The 19,852-nt window shown below is 50.3% G+C and overlaps 1 protein-coding gene across 1 annotated transcript in view; it reads left to right on the plus strand.

The window, feature by feature from the left end:
- DSCAML1 (DS cell adhesion molecule like 1) overlaps positions 1 to 19,852 on the plus strand; it is a 418,105-nt gene that overhangs the window by 323,518 nt on the left and 74,735 nt on the right. The window contains exon 11 of the mRNA XM_064269007.1: positions 845 to 1,021. Coding sequence (XP_064125077.1) covers positions 845 to 1,021 — 177 coding nt within the window. The remainder of the gene's footprint in view (positions 1 to 844; positions 1,022 to 19,852) is intronic.

Raw genomic sequence — 19,852 nt, forward strand, 5'->3', positions numbered from 1 at the left:
GAGGATGCTCTGCTGGAACTTGGCCCTGGACTCTACACACAACTCCCAGCTCTGGATGGGAGCCTGGGATTCTGAGCTTTAAGAGGACCCCAGGCTACCCTGATATGGAGGTCACCCTCAGCCACCACTAAGGGTCTGTGGACCAGGATTAGCTGTCATGCTGACACCAAATTTCCTCTTGTTCTTATAGACTTGACCTCCCTCTCCTGCCTCCAGCCCTAGAACTCAGTGTACATACCCTCCTCCCCTACCCCCATTCTGGAGTCCCAGTGCCTCAGAGCTCCCTGCTCCTCACCAGTCAACCCATTCTGGGATCTTGATCCTTCTTGGAGCCCCACTTCACTCCAGGGATTCATTCGTTATCTGACTCAACCCTATACCAGCTTCTTACTCTAGACTGTGTCCATGGCTGACACTGTGAGAATGAGAAGGGGTGCCACAAAGCCCCCACTTGGAGGATGACTGGCCTCTTTCCTAGGCTAAGACCAGGCAACTACCACCTGGGGGATAAGTTTTTCCTTTGCCAATTACCAAGTGACCCAAAGACAACTATTTCTTCCTCTCGAAGGAATTCACCTCAGAGAGAAGCTCAGTGCCAAGGGAGGCATTGAGCTGAGGCCCCCAACTCCATCTTATTACCTTAGAGCTGAAGCAGCATCAGACCTCCTGTTGCTCAGCAGGAGTGGTATGGGCTCCCAGCCACTTAGGGATTGTACTGGTCTGCTACAAAATGGTCCTAGATCAGCAAGAGAAAGGCATCAGGACCATTCCTTGGGCCACTCCAGTCCACTCAGTGCACTCCCTATCACAGACACAGCCCCTGCTAATTGCTGCCTCCTTCCAGGGAGTGGAAACCCCCAGCAGTACCACCCAGTGCCCCTCACCGGCCGCATCCAGATCCTGCCGAACAGCTCGCTGCTGATCCGCCACGTCCTGGAGGAGGACATCGGCTACTACCTCTGCCAGGCCAGCAATGGCGTGGGCACTGACATCAGCAAGTCCATGTTCCTCACTGTCAAGAGTAAGTCCTGCCCCCACGCAGAACTCCCAGCACCCCCACCCCCACCTCCACCCCAGTCACAGTCTAAGACCCATCTCTGTCTGCTCTCACTCTACCTACTCCCTTGGTTTCCATTATTCAATCTGTGAAGGAGAGGCTGGAAGGCTTCCTAGTCAGAGGTGGGCTTGAGACCCTCAGGTAAGGACTCAAAAGCACTCTTATCTGAAAAAGAGGCTTCAAACCCTGAATGGCCTCAACCCAGTCTATCCTAGTAATGGTAAGCTCCTGATTTGCTGTATCAAAGTTATCATATGATATCATATTCCATTTATTTCGATCTCAATATTGCATTTTAATATACACCTGCTTTTTTGTGTGTGTGTTTAACATAGTTGTCACTTAGAAAAGAAGATATCATGTACACACTGTAGAAAAAAGGCCTTGTGGTCAGAAAGCCTGGGTCCCAGTTTCTGATCTACCTTTATGATCTTTGTGACCTCGGGCAAGTCACTTCACTTCTGTGCTCCAATTTCCTCACCTGTGCTAGAGGTTCCTGCCCAGCCCACCTGCCTCACTAAATTGTTGTAAATAACACAAGAACTAATAATGGAAAGAGGAAGATGTTTTGGAAAAGCCAAGGAGGAATAAAAGTCACGATAACTTGGTGCTTTATCTATGGCTTCGAAAACCCCAAGGACAGAGAGCTGGCCCCATGGCCCTGGAAGTCCGCCATTTATTTGCTCTCCCTGAATTCTTTTAAGTCACATACATACATTTCTACCAGGTGAGCCTATCCCTTTACATTATGTGTAACGGGTCTCAGAAATCTTGTCAGAAAGAGAGTGTTTGGCCCTAGGTCAGGAAATGGGCCATGGGCCATGGGCCATGGAGGGCAGTGGTAAGAGCCTGAGTTCAAGTGTGTGACTGAGCCAACTGTGAATCTGGGCAGTGTGACTTAATTACTGTGTGACCTTGATTGGTTTACTTGGCCTCCCTGTATCTCAGTTTCCTCATCTACAAAATGGGAATCATAATGGTACCTAGCCCACTATGTTTTGTGTGAAGAGTTGTTGTTAGCTGTTAGCTGCCATCGACTCATGGCACCCCATGCAAAATGGGATCAGAGCTTTGTGATCCATAGGGTTTTCATTGGCTGGCTTTTGGAATCAGATCGCCAGGTCTTTACTCTAGTCCGTCTTAGTCTGGAAGCGCTGTTGAGATGTGTTCAGCATTGTAGCAATACACAAACCTCCACTGACAGATAGGTGGTGGCTGCTCGTGAAGCACGTTGACTGGGAATTCCCACAGGGAAGGGGAGAATTCTGCCACTGAACCACCACAATCCCTGTGTGAAGGGCAAGTCAGATAATATCTGTAAAGCAACCAGTATGGTAACCAGCTCCCAACAGGCCATCAAAATTTAGCCACCAGCTTGATTATTCTTAACAGCAGTCTCTCCAGGACACGCGTAGGAAAGGCTGCTGAGAGCAGGGCCCTGTGAGCGGTCTGCCCAGCATCTCCCCGGAGTTCTCTCTTTTAAGAATCGTAGCGTCTTTATCGCTTGCAGAGCCCGTGTTCAGCTCAGCACAAGACAGGGAAGCCCCGGCAATCGATTCTCAGGGAGCTCCAGGCGTCGGAATCCCCGCCCTGGGGAGCCTCTTCCCTCACACTATCAAAAAGCACTTTGTCCTTAATAAAACCAGGCAATCAATCTACATCCCTCAGTCAGGGAGAACTTCGCTAATTCTGCCTGCGTGAGGAGAGAGGAATAGTAGGCACCTCATGGAACCATCCTTGGTGTTTGATCCTTTTCTCCCCACTGTCAGCAGGAGAGATGAGCCAAACCCTCAGATTCTTTTTCTTTCTTTCTTTCTTTTTTTGGTTTTTGCTCTTTTTCTCTAAGGTAGGGGATTCTGCTGAGCAAGTGTGGCTTCCAGCTTTGAGGCCTGTGGTTTCTCTGTGGAGATGAGGCATGAGGGGGCATGGTGACAGATGATGCAGCGGCCAGGAGGCAGGCTGCATGTGTGGAGACCCAGGCTCACATCAGGCTATCTCTGATGTCCTAGGGGGCTGTGGGCAAGTCACTTCAGCTCTCTGGGCCTGCATCTCTTCTATAACATCCTCACTTCACAGACCAGGCAGCAGCTACGAAACTCTGAACTCTTCAGAGGAGGCACATTTTGTAAATCCAGGGCAGCCTCATGAACTCATGCTACACGAAGTCAGACACACACACGCATACACACAGTGGTGTTAACCTCTGGTACCAACCCTTTACACAAGGGAAAGGTAGGGAATGTCTTAGCCAACTAACCAGTGGTGGACAGAATCTGGACCTGGTTTCCCTCCTTTTTCCCCCTTTGCCTTAATTTCGGCTGCCTTGTCATTTTCCTTTGCCTCTTTTGACAGTAAGGCACACACATAATCCTTTCTTACAGCTGTTAGTCTCACAAACACCTCCAGGTCATATTTTCCCACTCAGCACACTTCCCCTCACACACTCTGCCAGTCAACACAGTGTCTCTCATGCACTTCCTCACACACAAGTCTCTCCAAACCGCCAGCTCCTCGCTCCTGCACCCTCTCCCTCACATTCCAGCAAAGGCATTTTTCTCTCCTCACATTCTCTCATGTACCCTCACATAACCCTCATCTGACAGGCTGTTTTCCAGCTGCTCTCTCACACGTACGCACTCTCTCACACCACCCGCACACATGTGAGCTCCCTCAACTGACCTTTCCCTCACACCCTTTCTCTGTCACAGATGCCCCCTTCCATTCCAACCTCACTCTCCCCAGGGCCCCACCCAGCAGCACCAGAGGCCCCTAGACCAGACCAGCAGGAGTGGAGGAGGCAGGGCCAAGGGCATTTGAGTCTCAAGTGAAGGGGTTATGGAGGGCCGAGCATGGCCAGGACCTCTGTCTGGAGTGGAGAGTCTATCTTTTTGTAGTGGCCTAGTAATTCTGCCTGCTATCTGGCTGCCAAAAGATGCTCTTGTGACAATGTTGAGGGTGTAGCAGCTGAGAGAGGGTTACTGACCTTCTTTGAGAGCTTCCATGTATGCTGTTCCAGGGTAACCCAGCCTCATGTACTCCCCTTGAACATTCTTTCTTCCTCGATCTGCCGTTTTCCTCCTTCATTCCTCTTTATCTTTCTCCCATCTCCCCCAACTCTGGTTTTATTTTAAAGGCAGGCAGGGGAGGATCTTCAGGACCTGGGCACATGATCATCAATGAGATTATTGGTAGAAAACCATCCCTAGTCACCGCTTAGTCCATCTCAAACTCCCCCACTCAACACCAGCACTCCTTCCAGCCTACTTGCAGAACCTACCATTGGCAAAGCTATTTCAAGGCTTGCTTCAGCTGCATCTAAACACTCAGCAAATTTTTGACCCAGTATGGCTGCAGCTCACACTTTTGTGAACTCCCAGGAGGCAAACTGACCTTAATCCCCACTTTGGCCAAACAGAACTTAGAAAGTAAATACATTAAAGGGAACATACATCGTAGCATTCAAGTGTCAAATTGGGCATTTGTAGCTGGCCTCCATTGGGTGGTATCTACCCCACTGATCCCCACTGTTCCCAATGGTAATTCAACAGATGTTCGTGGAGCACACTTCAAAATGGGCAATAAAGGTCTGTCACTAAGAACACAGGCTTTAGAATGAGTCAGACCTGAGTTCAAATCTCAGCTCTGCCACTTAGTAATTGTGAAATCTTGGACAATGATCTCTGTAAGCCCCAGTTTTCTCCTCTGTAAGTTTGGGATTATACATACCTTTTTCTCATTAATAAAATTTAAATGAGACTACACACTTTTAGCAGTCACCACAGTGGTGGTGTTGCTGGTTGCTGTGAGTCGATTCCCAATCATGGAGATCCCATGTGTGCAGAGTAGAATTGCTCCACAGGGTTTTCAAGGCTGTGACCTATCAGAAGTAGATTGTCAGGCCTGTCTTCCGAGGCACCTCTGGGTGTGTTCCAAGGCCAGCCTTTTGGCTAGTAGTCAAGCAGTTAACCATTTGTGCCACCCAGGGACTCCAGTTACCACAGTACTAAGCACAAAATACACATTCAATAATTGTTAGCGGTCATTAGTTTTGGGAATCTTACTCATTGCTAAATTTAGGAATTTAGCAATGAGGAAGACAGAGTTGCTATCCTCTGGAACTTTAGAATCTTAAAGAGGAGATAGACATATACCCAAAACAACTATAATAAACAAAATGAAACCAAACCAAACCTGTTGCCATTGATTCCATTTTCCCATGGCAACCCCATGTGTGTCAGAATAGAACTGCACTTCATGGGGTTTTCATGGCTGTAAATCTTTATGCAAGCAGATTGCCAGGCCTTTCTCCGGCAGTGTCACTGGGTAGATTCAAATCACCAACCTTTAGCCGTGGAGTCGATTATGACTCCTAGCAACCCAATAGCACAGAGTAGAAGAGTCCCATGGGGTTTCCAAACAGCAGCTGGTAGTTTCAAACTGTGGACCTTTTGGTTAGCAGCCATAGTTCTTAACCGCTGTGCCACCAGGGCCAAGTGTAAACCATTTGCACCACCCAGGGACCCTAATACACAAAATAAGTGCCTTCAAAAGCTACAAACTGGGTGATACAAGGAGGATCAGGGATGGAGTAATCAATTCTAACCTTGGGGATATATAAGGGGACATCACAAAAGCAATAGTCTTAAGTAGGGCTTGAGAGATGAGAAGAATTTTGACAAGCACCACTAGGGGTGAAGGTCATTGCACTCCAGGGATGAGGAAACCGTGAGGGCGTGGAGGCTCCAAGGCCCGTGAATGGCATCTGATGAGTGGGAATCTAGGGTGGCTGTTGGAAAGTGAAGGAGAGGACGGACAGGGAGAATGAAAAGTGAGGTATTTGTGGGCTTTGGAAGCTAAATGGTTTCTTTCTATGTAGAGTTCACTATTGATACCTGAAACACCAAACCAGAGTTCCAGAAGCCTAGGGGTCTGGTGGGAATCAGGATTCCAGAGCTGGTTCCTGGAGACTTGCCATGCACCCCCTCTCCAAGGGGCCCTAGGGAGCTAGGGGTGTGTTAGAGTAGGCAAGTGGCTTTCCAAGTCTCTGGACATCCTTGATGGTGACCAGCGCCAGGCCCAAGCGGCCCCCCTCCTCCTGGACTCTAAGAGTGTTGGTATGGGCTGAACCATGAGTGGCTGAGCATGTAACATAGCCTTCGCACTTTCACAAGCACAGCACTTCACAGCTTATCAGTCTCTTCCCACACATTGTCTGTGAGGTCGGCAGGCAACAGCCTCTTCTCAGAAAAGTTAAGGAACTGGATCAAGATCATGGGGTAGCATACTCCCGGCTGAGACTTGGAGCTTGCTTCTGTGTATCTGTGGTTTGGTGGAAAGGGCACAGCCTTAGAGTCAAATGACTTTGAGTACCGGGCTCCCTGGCTTTGCTCCTTGAACTCTTTATTCCCATCTCTGGGCCGAGGTTTCCTCATCTGTACAATGAGAGGCCTGGACTAGGAGCTAGCTGATCTCCAAGTCCCTTCCAGCTCAGTCTATGACTGTAGGAGTATGCATGGTCTTTTCAGGGCACCAGATCACCTCCAAGAACCTGGTTGAAAACAAACATAATTAACAGACAAAAATACCACATTCACAAAGCTGGCCTTTTATCTTCCTTTTAAAATTAAAAAAGAGATAGAATGACCAAAAGGAGGAAGAGGCAATTCCTCCTCCAGCTGACAGACGCATGGGGAAAATAGAGCATCTTCAAAGAGAACTGCAGTGAGAGGCAAGTACGAAGCCAAGCTGCTGAGTCTGGGGTGGAGGGAGGGTGGCTCTGTGCCACCCTGCGTGGCAGTGCCTCCTGGGACCGGGGTCTGCCCTGTCGTGCAGCAGGTTGCCTTATTAGACAGGTCCTGTTACATCCGCAGTTTCCCCCACTTTGTGAAGGTTCCCGTGGTAGGGCTACGGACCAAGCCCCATGGCCAATTAAACCCGATAAAGGCTCTTTGGTTTGAGTTTTTGATTTGTTTGTTTAGCAAAATGTCAGGCCAATTAAAGTGAGAGCCAAGAGCGCTGAGAGAGCACACCCCGAGCTGCAGAGTCACTGGGATCTGGGGGAGAGGGCGAGGGGAGGGGAGAAAAGGACTGCAGGGAGCCGGGCCTGGAATAGGAAGCCCCTGGGTCTAGGTAGACTAGATCACCTGCTAGTGATTAACCATTAATACAGAGGTCAGGATGTAAAACCTGGGAAAAGACCGCCATATATCCAATGGCCTGAGGCAGTCCTCATTTCAGTTTTACCCAAGGGAAACTCCTCCTTGTCAGGCATAAGCAGCACCTCCCTTAGACCTGGGTGACTGCTGCTCCTGCCGCTGATCCCCTGATCTAGAAGGCCTCAGCCCCTGCCCCTCCCACAGGGGAGGAATCTGTGGGCCAAAGGAAATGCCCACTCATCGCCACAACCCCCTTTCTAGACCATGCTCTGAGTATCCAAGAAATCCCCTGCCCAAATGCCCTGAGCCAATTCTAGGACCTGCAAGACCTCTTCCCCTGTCTTTCCTCCCAAGGATGAGCCTGCCACCAGTGTGCCCCTAGACCTAAGGGATGTGTGTTTGCAGGGCATGTAGATAGAGCGAGGACATGTGAATTGGGATGTCCTCACACATGTTCATAAGGCCCGTCTCAGTGCAGACCATGGAACTGAGGCGCGGAGAGGTGAAAAAAACACTTGCCAGCAATTTTCCCGTGTGTTCTCTAGTGGTGGATCATGTAGCCCCACTAGACTATAGTTCCTTGAGGGCTCAGCTGAGTCTTCCCCTCCCTCTGGAGGAATTCCTGGCTACAGAGCCCAGCTCAGCACAGAGGCCTCCATCCACTTAGTCCTTCCCTGCTGACGATGACAGGCTGGCTGACCATCCACGTGCCACAGGTCCACTTCGGTTTTCCCCTGAGCCCTGACGGGATAAGGGTGAGCGGGGTATCTGCAAACAGGAAGGAGAGGAGGGGTGAGCACAATGGTGGGCAGCACCGTGGGGCTGAGGCCTGGGCTCCAAATCAGACTGCCCCAGGCTTGCCTCTCGCCCCTGCTGCAGCCAGCTGTGTAATTTGGGGCAAGGTCCTTGTTCTCTCCTCCTGGGTGGTGGGCAGCCATCAGACTCAGATGCCCAGTCTCAAGGCAGTTGGGAGGTCCTCACCCTGACCTGTGCCAGGCCAGGGGGTCTCCTCTGCAGACCTGGGACTTGGCCTCCCAGCCTCTGGTGGAGAGGGAGGGAGGAGGAGAAGGCAGGAAGGAGCCCTTTCCACTGCGATGCTTATCCAGCTGGCTCTTTGGCCTTATTGATTTCCAGACTTCATAGAGTCAGGAGAGCACTTTGTCTCCTGCTTCATCACACCAAGGAGAGCAAGGCTGGACACACATGTCCTTCCTCCAGCCCAGGTTGCCCCTGCAGCTCTCCTCTCAGGGAGCAAAGGTCAACAAACGCACCACACCATCCCTCTCCTGAAAGGTCAGAAGTGGGCCAGCCCAGGCCCTTCCTACCCTCTGCAGAGCCCAGGGAGGCTGCCTCTGTTTCCTAGTATGCTATACCGCCAAACACCGCAAGTGGGTGGCTTTAAAGAACGGGAATTTACTTTCTCACAGTTAGGAGGCTAGAAGTCCAAATTCAGAGCACCGGCTATAGGGGAAGCCTTTCTCTCTGCTTTGGGGGAAGATCCTTGTCTCTTCAGCTCCTGTAGCCCCAGCGTTCCTCAGTTCCTTGGCGATCATCACGTGGCTTCCTTCTGTGTCTGCTCTTTCTATAATTAGATGTGATTAGGTTTAGGACACACTCCACACTGATAGGGCCTCCTTCACAGAACAACGAATACCCTATTCCCAAACAGGATTTCATCCACAAGTGTAGAGGTTAGGACTCCAACTCATATTTTGGAGAGATGGAATTCATTCCATAACAGAGGCCCGAATGAGCTGATCATTTAGGGGCAGGAAGGCCCTGAGGAGGCAGACAGGAGCCCTGGTTTATCTTCCTGGTGTTCCCCACTGTTATTGCTGTTGTCGTTAGCTGCTGCTGAGTCACGTGACCCCTGACTCATGGCAACCCCATGCACAATGGGATCGGACTGTTGTGTTCCATAGGGTTTTCACTGGCTGATAATTGGGGCAGTCCTTTCCTCTCTGGGGTACTCAGTTTGCTCCTCTGTTCAAAGGGGTCTTAATCTTATTTCTTTTTCTCCCGAGGCACTAACAGAGATTAACGGTGGTTCCCATTCTACCACGCCAATGGAGAACCAGCAAGACATTGTGTTACCAATTCTGGGACCTACCTTTTAGAAGCTGTATCCCTAGGTGTTTCTAGGTTTTATAAAAAAAATTAAGACAAGTCTGAACCAAAGAAATGTGGGAGATTTTACTGACCTGATGATGCCAGCAGTGTCACGGGAGCACGCCGCATCGTGTCTCAGACCTGGCCCCAGAGGGGATCTTTGTGCAAAGGTCTCAAGGCAGAACAGAAGTCTGTATGTGGATGATCCCCTCCCAGCCCCACTCCCTCTCATCACCATAACAACCCAGATTCCCTTATAGGAGGAATGTGTCTACCAATGCAAACTTCACTCCCAGTTTACAAGTGCCTGTCCCCATGGGTCTCATCTGGGCCCTTAGCTCCTTAGAGGCTTCAGCCTGTGGTGACATAAAGCACCTCATCCTCCGCCCTTACAACCCCCACAATCATGAGCACTGAAGAGTTTCCAGATGGGTCTGGGCTCCAAGGTAGCATTCAGGGCCTTCCCCATGTTCAGCTCCAGCAGATCGGATGAACAACAAAATTATGTGCATCCTACATGTCAACCGGGATAAAGGTGCCAGTAAAACATGCCAAGATGAGAGAGAGTTCAGGCTATCACTGGGTGGCTCAGTTTAACAAATAAGAAAATGCAGAAAGCAAAGAGCTAAAGCAGTGTCCACTCTAGACAGCAACAGGTCCGAACTGTCAGCCAGAGCAGACTCGACTCCCAACCCTGCCTCTCAAGGAGAAGCCCACAACTGTCCCCCATTACAACCGAAGCCCCTCTGAGTGGTGGACCTTACCAGTTGCCTTTGAGTTGACTCTGCCTCATGGCAACCCCGTGTGTGTCAGTGTAGAACTGTGCTCCACAGGGTTTTGGGTGACTCATATTTCGGAGTTAGATTTCTTCCAAGTAGTCTTTCTTCCAAGGCGCCTCTGGGTGGCCAGGAACCTCCAACCTTCTGGTTATCGGCCAATCGTGTTGACTGTTTGCACCACCCAGGGTCTCCTTTCTGACAGTAGGGGCAGAATGCATTGTTTGATTGGAACCCAGTCCCATCTAGTCATTTATGTCCTGTTGTCAATGGCTGCTTTCAAGCTACAAGGGCAGAGTTGAGTAGTTACATCAGAGACTGTATGGCCCACAAAACCTTAAATGTTTACTGTCCAGCCCTTTACAGAAAAAGTTTGCTGACCCCGGCTCTGGAGTATTCACAGCGATGACCCTGAAGTACCTTCCAAGTGATCAGAGAAAGAGGCCCCTGACTCCTTTTGTTTCTGAAAGGGTTCTGGTGTTCAGAATCCTTTCAGAGTTAGGTGTTTTTCCATCTCTAAAATGGGCATAAAAATACTACACACCTACAAGGGCTGTGGAAGGGAGAATTTAATGAGATAATTCACATACATTAGCCATGGCATGTGACACGTAATAAGCATTTAATAAATGTTGGCTATTTTTATTATTACTCCCATTTTCCCAACATTTTGGGGAAAGCAGAGGACCAGAGGCTGGGGGAGAACCAGGCCACCACCCTTATTTGAGAATACTTCCTCTCTGTGCTTGCACTCCTTGGCGAGCAGCCAAGAGAGGAAATGACTGAGCCCATTTTAAAGCTGGAGAAAGTAAGGCCTGGTGAGTTTGAGGGTCTTAGCTGGACCCCTGTGCAGCAGAACCAGGTCTGAGATAGGTCCAGGTCAGAAAGCTCCCGCCATTCATCATGACCCCCCTTCGCATACACATTATTTCTGCTGGCTCCGCACTCCCTCCTTCCCATGCCCCCTCCCCCTTTCTCAGCAGTGGACAGCTAGTACCTCATGGGTGGGCCCCCAGCTCCCCAGTCTCCTCCCCAGCAGCTTTCAGAGCCAAGGCTGATTGCTTCCATGCAATTTGAATTAATCTCATGCTTCAGGTGGAGCTTGGCTAATCAGGGGAGACAAGAAGCCGAAGTGGGTGCAATCAAATTAACAACACTATAGCCCTGGCTCTTTAAGAAGGGAAAAATAAAGCAGGCACCAGAAGGCAACCCCCCCCACCATCAGCCCTTCCCAGGGGAGGCCTGGCGCTGCTGCTGAGGCTGAACGCAGAGCTTCTCCCACCCCTTCATCCCCCCCGCCATGCACACACCCCACCGACCACCCCAATGTGCCAACAATGCCCGTTTGTGGCAGCTTATCTCACACGCCAAACGAGGCTCCGTTCTTGTCAGGGTCTTGTTAACAAGGAGCAGAGACACAAGCCTTAGGGGGGAGGGAGGGGAGTGGGCTGGGTTGGGGGAAGGAGGGGCCGACTCCTATCCCTCTCCTCTCCCTCTCCCCCGTGCCTGTAGTCCTTTCAGAAACAAAAGGGGACCAGAGCCTGTGAGCAGAGGCAGCTCTTTCTCCCCTGAAATGGTGGGTTTGCGGTGCTCCCCAAGAGGTTTCAGTGCACCTGCTGCCCCTTGGAAAAGCCCCTCCCAGAAAGGCATTTTTAGCATACCGAGAGGATCCTTTCTGGCGAAAAGGTCTATGAGACTCCTGGAGAGATCTCAGTTAGACTCCCAGAAAAACTTTCCGAAAAGGCAAGTCCCTTCCTTGGGATTAGTGAGGAACACCATGACTTCGCTACCCTTCATCCAATCCTGTTGGATTTGACATCATTCTGCCTACGGCAGGGGGAAGGAGCAGACATCCACTAGAAGGAGAAACTGAGGCACAGAGAGGGGGAGGGAAGGGAGATCCTGGAACAGTCTAAGGGACAGTCTACTGGGATGGGAAGTGGAAGAGGAGGATCATCCAGCTTTGTGGCTCTTCGCCCAGACTGTGTGTGAGAGGGAGGTATGGGGTGTTGTTGTTGTTAGGTGCCATTGAGTCGGTTCCGACTCACAGCGACCCTACGTACAACAGAACAAAACACCACCTGGTTGTGTGCCATCCTCACAATTATCGCCATGTTTGAGCCCATTGTTGCAGCTGCTGTGTCAATCCATCTCATTAAGGGTCTTCTTCTTTTTCCCTGAACCTCTGCTTTACCAGGCACGATGTCATTCTCCAGGGACTGGTCCTTCTTGATAACATGCCGAAGTATGAGACGAAGTCTCGCCATCCTTGCCGTATGTTCTGGCTGTACTTCTTCCAAGACAGACTTGTTCGCTCTTCTGGCAGTCCACAGTATATTCAACATTCTTCATCCACACTGTATGGGCACCACTTCTTCTTTGGTCTTCCTTATCCATTGTGCAGCTTTCACATACATATGGGGCAATTGAAAACACCATGGCTTGCAAAGGCTAGTACCTTAGTCTCCAAAGTGAATACCACTTTGGGTATGAGGTCGTAGGGGTCTTATAACACCTGGGTCCCACCCTGGGCCAATTAAATTACAGCCTCTGGGGGTGAGGTCTGTGCCACGATATATTTTAAAAGCTCGTTAGGAGATTCTCAGGTGTGCCCAGGGCTGAGAACTTGTACTCAGGTCTGTTGCCTAATGGGGAAAGCAAGGCACAGCCCTGTGACCCCCTGGGGCCACCCACCTAGTGAAGAGCAGAGTAAGCCTTGCCTGTTGATCTCCCAAATCCTAAACCAGTCTTTTCAGAGAAGCTCAGAATCTGCACTCCCATTCCTGGGTCCCTGTCTCCTGCCCTTCTCTGACCAGTGTCACATTGTAGCTAAGGCCACAGGTTCTGAACCAGATACCCTGGGGCCACTTCTGGCTCTGGCTCTGCCACTGCCTAGCTGTGTGGCTTTGGGCAGTTTACTTAACTTCTCTCAGTCTCTGTTTCCCCATCTGTAAAATGGGGCTTAAAATAGGGTTGTTGTGAGGATTAAATATTTTACAGCACATCTAAGTAAGTTGTCAGAAGAGTGCCTGCACATAGTAGGTCCTCAATAGGTGTGAGCTACAGTGATTGTTACTACACTTGTGCCCCCGAGGGAGATAAGGATGTGCACCAGGCTTACCTTCGGAAAGTGCCTTTCTCTGCCTCTTTGGCATTTTATTAGGCCTTTCCCAACAGCCAGTGGGATTCCCGCCTTTCCTTCCACAGTCTTCCTCCCCCACACATTGCTCCTCTCCTTTGAGTATTCATAACTGAATAGTCTCTCCCTGGTGACTTGGGGACTTGTCAGAAACACCAGCTGAGCTCCAATCACCAGGAGGAAGAGAGGGAAGGAGATAGAGACAGAGAAAGCCTGACTCATAGCCCTCGCCTCCCCCCAGCCCCAGCCCCAGCCTGCTGCCACCTGCTCAGCTTTACTCACCACAAGGATTAGTTGTACTAAAGTCGTTTCCACCCACCTTCCCACACCTGGAACTACATCTATCACCACCTATAGAAAGCTGGACTAAAACCACAGGAAAGGGCCCCAGGTGAATTTCCAGGAGTCTTTGGGCTGGGTGTCCTTCTCGCCACTCACTAGCTGTGTGACCTTAGGTAAATCACTCAACCTCTCTGAGCCTCCATTTGTTTCTCACCTTCTGTGTGGCAGGCCTGGGTTAGATTCCCGGCCGATGCGCCTCGTGCAGCCACCACTCATCTCTCAGTGGAGGATTGTGTGTTGCTATGACACTGAACAGGTTTCAATGGAGCTTCCAGACTAAGACAGACTAGAAAGAAAGGCCTGGAGATCTACTTTTGAAAATCAGCCACTGGAAACCCTATGGATCACAACGGTACAATCCCCAACCAGTTGTGGGGATGGTGCAAGGCCAAGCAGTTTTGTTCCGTTGTGCATGGGGTCACTATGAGTTGGGGACCGACTCCATGGCAGCCAACAACATGTAGTGGATAATAATGACAGGCCACCTCCTTAACCAGAATGAAGCCCCTCACAAAGGACGCTCGGCAGGTGCAGGCTCACTCCAGGTTATCAGGTGGGATCCCAGAGAAGAGGGGAGGCTGAAGGGGCAAGGGAGGGACCAGGTAGGCTGGGTCTGGGGCCCAGAACTCCTCCTCCAAAGCTGGGGAGTGGTCGCAAGGTCCATGGATGCTGGGGGAGAGCACGGAAGCAGAGCTGCCTTGGGGTATTTTAAAAATCTCTCAGCCTCTCACATCAAATTAAAATGTAAATAGCAGCTGGTCTGGGCAGGACCTCAGGGGTGACAGGAGCCAGACCCAGAGTAATTTCACAGACAGGACTGGTCACATCAGATTCCGACAACTGTCTTGTTCCTGAAATTGATTTCCTCTCCCCTCAGCTTGCTGCCCCAGGGAAGGCCCTGGAGCGAGGGAAGGGGTGACGCCTCTCCAGCCCAGGTCTCTTTCTCCTCTGGGTGGTACCTGCCAGTAAGGCCCTATTCGAACCAGAAGGAGGAAACCTAGAATTTCTGTAGGGCTCTAAGGTGGGAGCCTGAGCCCCAGATCCCAGGTGAGGCTCCTTGCTCCCTTAGGTGAGTCTAGCTGTGGACTGAGGCAGGCAGCCTGGGCCTGCCGGCAGAGCAGGAAGGGTGCCTGACACTTTAAACATTTGCGATAGAGCCCTGGACACTGTGCCAAGTGCAGGAAGACTGGGGAGTCTCACAGCCAGAGACAAGGATCCCAGAGTGTAAGCTGTGGTGCCAGGGATGCCGAATGTCATAGGGCGAGCATCTGCTGTGATGTGGGGTGTCAGGAAAGGGCCTTGAAGTTACCAGGCAGCTTTTTTGGCCTCTACCAGAGTTTGTCCCAATTTGGCCATTCCCAGTGCCTGGTGCTGTGCCCGGTGTGGGGGCTAGAAAGCTTTGAAAGAGACGGGCCTGGTTCACACACAGGACCTTCCCACAGGACCCCTAAGGAAAACCCTGCTCTTCCCACCTATGGGAAGGGGCTATATATTGAGGGGTGGCTTACCCACACTCATCTCCTTAACTCACCTCTTCCCAGACCCTCCCTGCCCCCAAGGGCCCCAGAGGGTCTCCCCTGCACCCCTCTTTGTAAAAAGATATTAGGTTTCCCTGGCTGTTAATTGAATTGCATTGCAGGAAAACAGAGGAAGTTGTACCTCACTGAAGTCTCCTGTACCCTATTGGAGCAGTGGGTTGCCTTTGTGGCTGTCTTTAGCGTTTGTCCTGCGGGACTCAGCCCCAAGCATACGCTCCCCTCCCTGTCAAAAGCTGCAGCCCTTGGCGCCTGCCCTGGGAGTGGCCTGCTGAGAGAGGCGGCTCCACCACGGACAGCAAAAATCCATTTACCAAACCTAGATAGGGTGTGTGTGCTTGGCAGGCAGACAGACAGCAAGACGCAGCCAGCCCCTGGCAACCACAGGCTTGGGGGAGGAAGAGCTACCTTCTGAAGCCTCAGTTTCCTCATTTGAAACATGGGGATAATAATACTTCTCATGGTTGTTGTTGGGAGGAATCATCGAGCAATGAGCCAACAGGCAGAAGCATCCAGCTTACTGCCTACTCCATCATAGGTACAGGGAGGCCAGACAGCTTAGTCAGAAATACATCCAGACACGGGCTTTGAAGCCAGGGAGTGAGAACAGGCCAATCCAGCCCAAACCTGTTGCTGAGGAGTCAATTCCCACTCATGACAACCCCATGTGCTATGCAGGGTTTCCAACGGCTGATTTTTCAGAAGTAGATCGCCAGGCCTTTCTTCCTGGACACCTTTGGGTAGACCTGAACCTCCAAACTTTCAGTTAACAGCCAAGGGCATTAACTGTTTGCACCATCCAGGGACTCCTAATAACAGTGCCACTTCATAATGTTCGGTAAGGATTAGATGAGTGAATTCAAGTAAAGTGCTAAGAATACTGCCAGGACATGGTAAGCTCTCAATAAAAAAATAAAATAAAAAAATTCGTTGATATCGAGTCGATTCAGATTCATAGCAACCCTGTAGGACAAAGTAGAGCTTCCTCGTAGGGTTTCCAAGGAGCAGCTGGAGAATTTGAACTGCTGACCTTTTGGTTAGCAGCCGAGCTCTTAACCACTGCACCACCAGGGCTCCAAGCTCTTGATAAAAGATAAATAAAAAAGTGTGTGTGTGTATGTGTATGTACGTGTGTGTGCACATGCTCGTGCAGAGGGAAGGAACACTTATGTAATACAAAGGTGTGAGAAGGTGGGTATTAGACAACCACATTAGGGAATTGTCTGTGGGTTGACAGTAGCGTCAGGTTATGGTGTGTGACACCATGTGTAGGTTTACGGTTAGCGTGTCAGTGTGGGCTGAGGGTGACTGCCTGTTAGGGCATGTATGTGTGTGTGTATATACACTTGCACATGTGTCTAGACCTGCACTCCTGCAGGTGATTGCAGGTGACCATCTCTCTAGGGAACTCTTGGGGTCCGCCTTCAGCCCAGAAAGCCCGCTGGGCACAGCAGGGTCCCTGTGCAGTGAGGGTTCAATCGTGTTTATTACTGCGATTCAGTGGAGCGGAGAGACCTTGTGGTTCAGAGCAAGAAGCAAGTGGGAGCGGAGGAAAGAGGAGAGCGATGGGGCGGGGCACCTGCTGCCCAGGGCTGCCCTCCATTAGGAGAAAAAAAAAAAATTTTTTTTTTTTCGACTGCCTCCTAAATGCAGCTAGACAGCAGCCCAGAGGCTGAGGTCCCCGTGTGTGGACACAGGAGGTGCCACGGCCCTTGGAGGCTGGGGTAGGGCCTGGGGTGGGGCACTGTTTTGGAGTTCTCCGTTTGTGGGCAGAAAGACCATATGGGGCCGGGAGAGGAGGCATAAAGGGCTTCCTGCTTCTTGCACAGGACAGAGGGGCTGAAGACTCCTCCTGTATGCCAAGTGAAGAATATGTGGCCCCACAGAATCACCTCCCTAGACAGGGAGCCCCATTCCCCAGACTACCTTTCCCTCTCTCCACAAAAGAGACCCAGACACCCCCAGGGGCCCATAGACGAGGGGCCTAGAACCAGGCCTCACCTGGATCTGCTGTGTGGTACCCTGGGTTGAGGTGCAGGCGGCTTATGGCCTCCCACTGCAGCCCTTCCCCGAACAGTGAAAACTACTAGAAAAGTTCATCCTAGGCCAACAAGGAGGTTTGCCCTTCCCCCATGACAGGGGGCTCTCGTGCCCTGTCCCCTCCTGCCCCCAGGTTACACAGTCCCAGTTTTCAGCTACTCTTCAAATGGTGCAGTTTTAAGTCTGCCAACTGCCTGGTCATACTTCAGCTTGTCAATGTCCTCATCAAGCATATGATTTCATGTTTAAGGGGTGTCCTGGAACCTGCAATTCCTAGCCCTAAAGAACTGGGCAGGTGGCTTTGAGGAGTGAAATAGTTCTCCCAGGGCCTCACCTTTCACCATCATAGCTTTTCGTGTTAAGAGTTATTTTCTCCCACCTGTCTTCTTTAAAAAAAAAAAAACTGATTTATTGAGGTAAAAGTCTCAGAACCATTTTAAAGTGAACGATTCTGGCGTTTAGCATATTCACGGTGTTGTACAGCCACTGCCTCTGTTTCCATCACTGCGAAGTAAAACCCTGTCTTCATTAAGCAGCTTCTCTCCATTGGCCGCTCCCCTCAGTCCCTGACAACTACCAATCTGTGTTCTGTCTCTATGAATTTATCTGTTCTGGGTTAGTTTGGATGTCTCATAGAAATGGAATCATATAATATGTGACCTTTTGTGTCTGGCTTCTTTCACTTACCATAATGTTTTGGAGGTCCATCGACATTGCAACATGTATCTTGTTCCTCTTTATGGCTAAGCGGTGTTCCATCATGTATATACACCACCTTTTCTGTATCCAGTCATCCATTGGTGAACATCTGGGCTGTTTTCACCGTTTGGCTATAGTGAATAGTGCTACTATGGACATGGTGTACAAGTATATGTTTGTGTTCCTGCTTTCAGTTCTTTTGGGTATATACCTAGGAGTGGAATTACTGGGTCATGTAGTAATTTTTTTAAGGAAACCCTGCTGGCCTAGTGGTTAAGTGCTATGGCTGCTAACCAAAAGGTCGGCAGTTCGAATCCGCCAGGCGCTCCTTGGAAACTCTAAGGGACAGTTCTACTCTGTCCTATAGGGTCTCTATGAGTGAGTCGGAATCAACTCAACGCCAGTGGGTTTTTTGGGGGGGAGGGTGGTAATTTTATGTTTAAGTTTTTGAGAGCCACCAAACCATCCATCATTTTTTAAAATGCACTTTGTTTACTAGCAGGGTGACCTTGGGCGGCCTCAGTTTCTTCATTTGTAAAGGGAGTGATCCTCATAGATGATCTAAACCAGTGCCATCCAATGGAAATATAATGTGAGCCGCATGTGTATTTTAAAATTTTCCAGTCCTCATGTGTTTAAAAAAGTGGAAACACGTAATACTATATTTAACCCAATGTATCTAAAATATTAACTTTAATCAATATAAAAATTATTAGTGAGAGAGTGTACATTTTTTTTCCTGCTAAGTTTCTGAAATCCAGTGTGTATTTTATGATTACATCTCGATTAGGGCTAACCACACATGCTTAATAGCCACAAGTGGCTAGTGGCAACTACCTTGAACTTTTAACCGGGCTTTGCAACTCTAGGCTTCTGTGATTGGGTGGAATAACCTGACAAGCAGCATCTTCAGCCAATAACTTGGGGGTACGCGTTTTATCAGAGGCTTTCCTGGTGGTGTAGTGGTTAAGTGCTACGGCTGCTAACCAAAGGGTCGGCAGTTCAAATCCGCCAGGCACTCCTTGGAAACTCAACTGGGCAGCTCTACTCTGTCCTATAGGGTCGCTATGAGTCGGAATCAGCTCGACGGCACTGGGTTTGGTTTTTGTTTGGATTTTCCTTGCAACAAGAGACAGACAAGAGAACCTTGGGGGGCAGAAATGCTTTTGTTAGCTGCCCTTGAGTCTGCCCCTGGCTCATAGTGACCACGTGCACAACGAAACAAAACACTGCCGGGTCCTGAGCCCCCATGATTGGTTGTGGACCGGACCCTTGTGACCCATAGGTTTTCATTGGCTTATTTTAGAAAGGAGATAGCCAGGCCTTTCTTCCTAGTTCATCTTACTCTGGAAGCTCCACTGAAATCCACTTAGCCTCATAGAAACACATAAGCCCCCACTGACACGATGGCTGTATATGAGGTGCCTTGGCTGGGAATCGAACCCAGGTCTCCTGAATGGAAGGTGAGAATTCTAACACTGAACCACTACTGCCGCCAGGGGTGGGAATAGAACCCAGGGGTCTTGAGCAGTCGTTGCATGGCAAGCCCTTTACACATGCAGACTCATTTTGTCCTTGTAACAACTCTGCAGGGTAGATGTAGATGTCTTCACGTTACAAGCCATGCACCTGAGGCTCAGAGAAGTGAAGCATACTGCATTGAAGGCCACATAGCTGGTAGAGACAGAAATAGAAACCAAGCCTTCCTGGCCACCAGGCCCTTCGAGTGGGTTGTGTGGGGTGGAGGGACAAGAGCTGTCTCCCCTTCCCCATGGGTGGCCTCCCCTGAGCTGGCCCTGAGCTGAGGGTCTGTAAAGAGAGCACATGAAGAGAGAGACTGTAAAGGGGTTGTGACATGTGGTGTTCATTGCCATGATTAGCAGCCAGCTGGTGGGAGTGTGAAGGAAGCCCGCCCCAAGCCCCCGGCATGGTTGTTATGCAGGGCCGAGGGGCCAGTGGACTCTGAGTCCTGTCCAGGATCTCTGGAGGCCCCGCTGTCT

The sequence above is a fragment of the Loxodonta africana genome, chromosome 15 (genome assembly GCF_030014295.1).
Source record: "Loxodonta africana isolate mLoxAfr1 chromosome 15, mLoxAfr1.hap2, whole genome shotgun sequence".
NCBI lineage: Eukaryota > Metazoa > Chordata > Mammalia > Proboscidea > Elephantidae > Loxodonta > Loxodonta africana.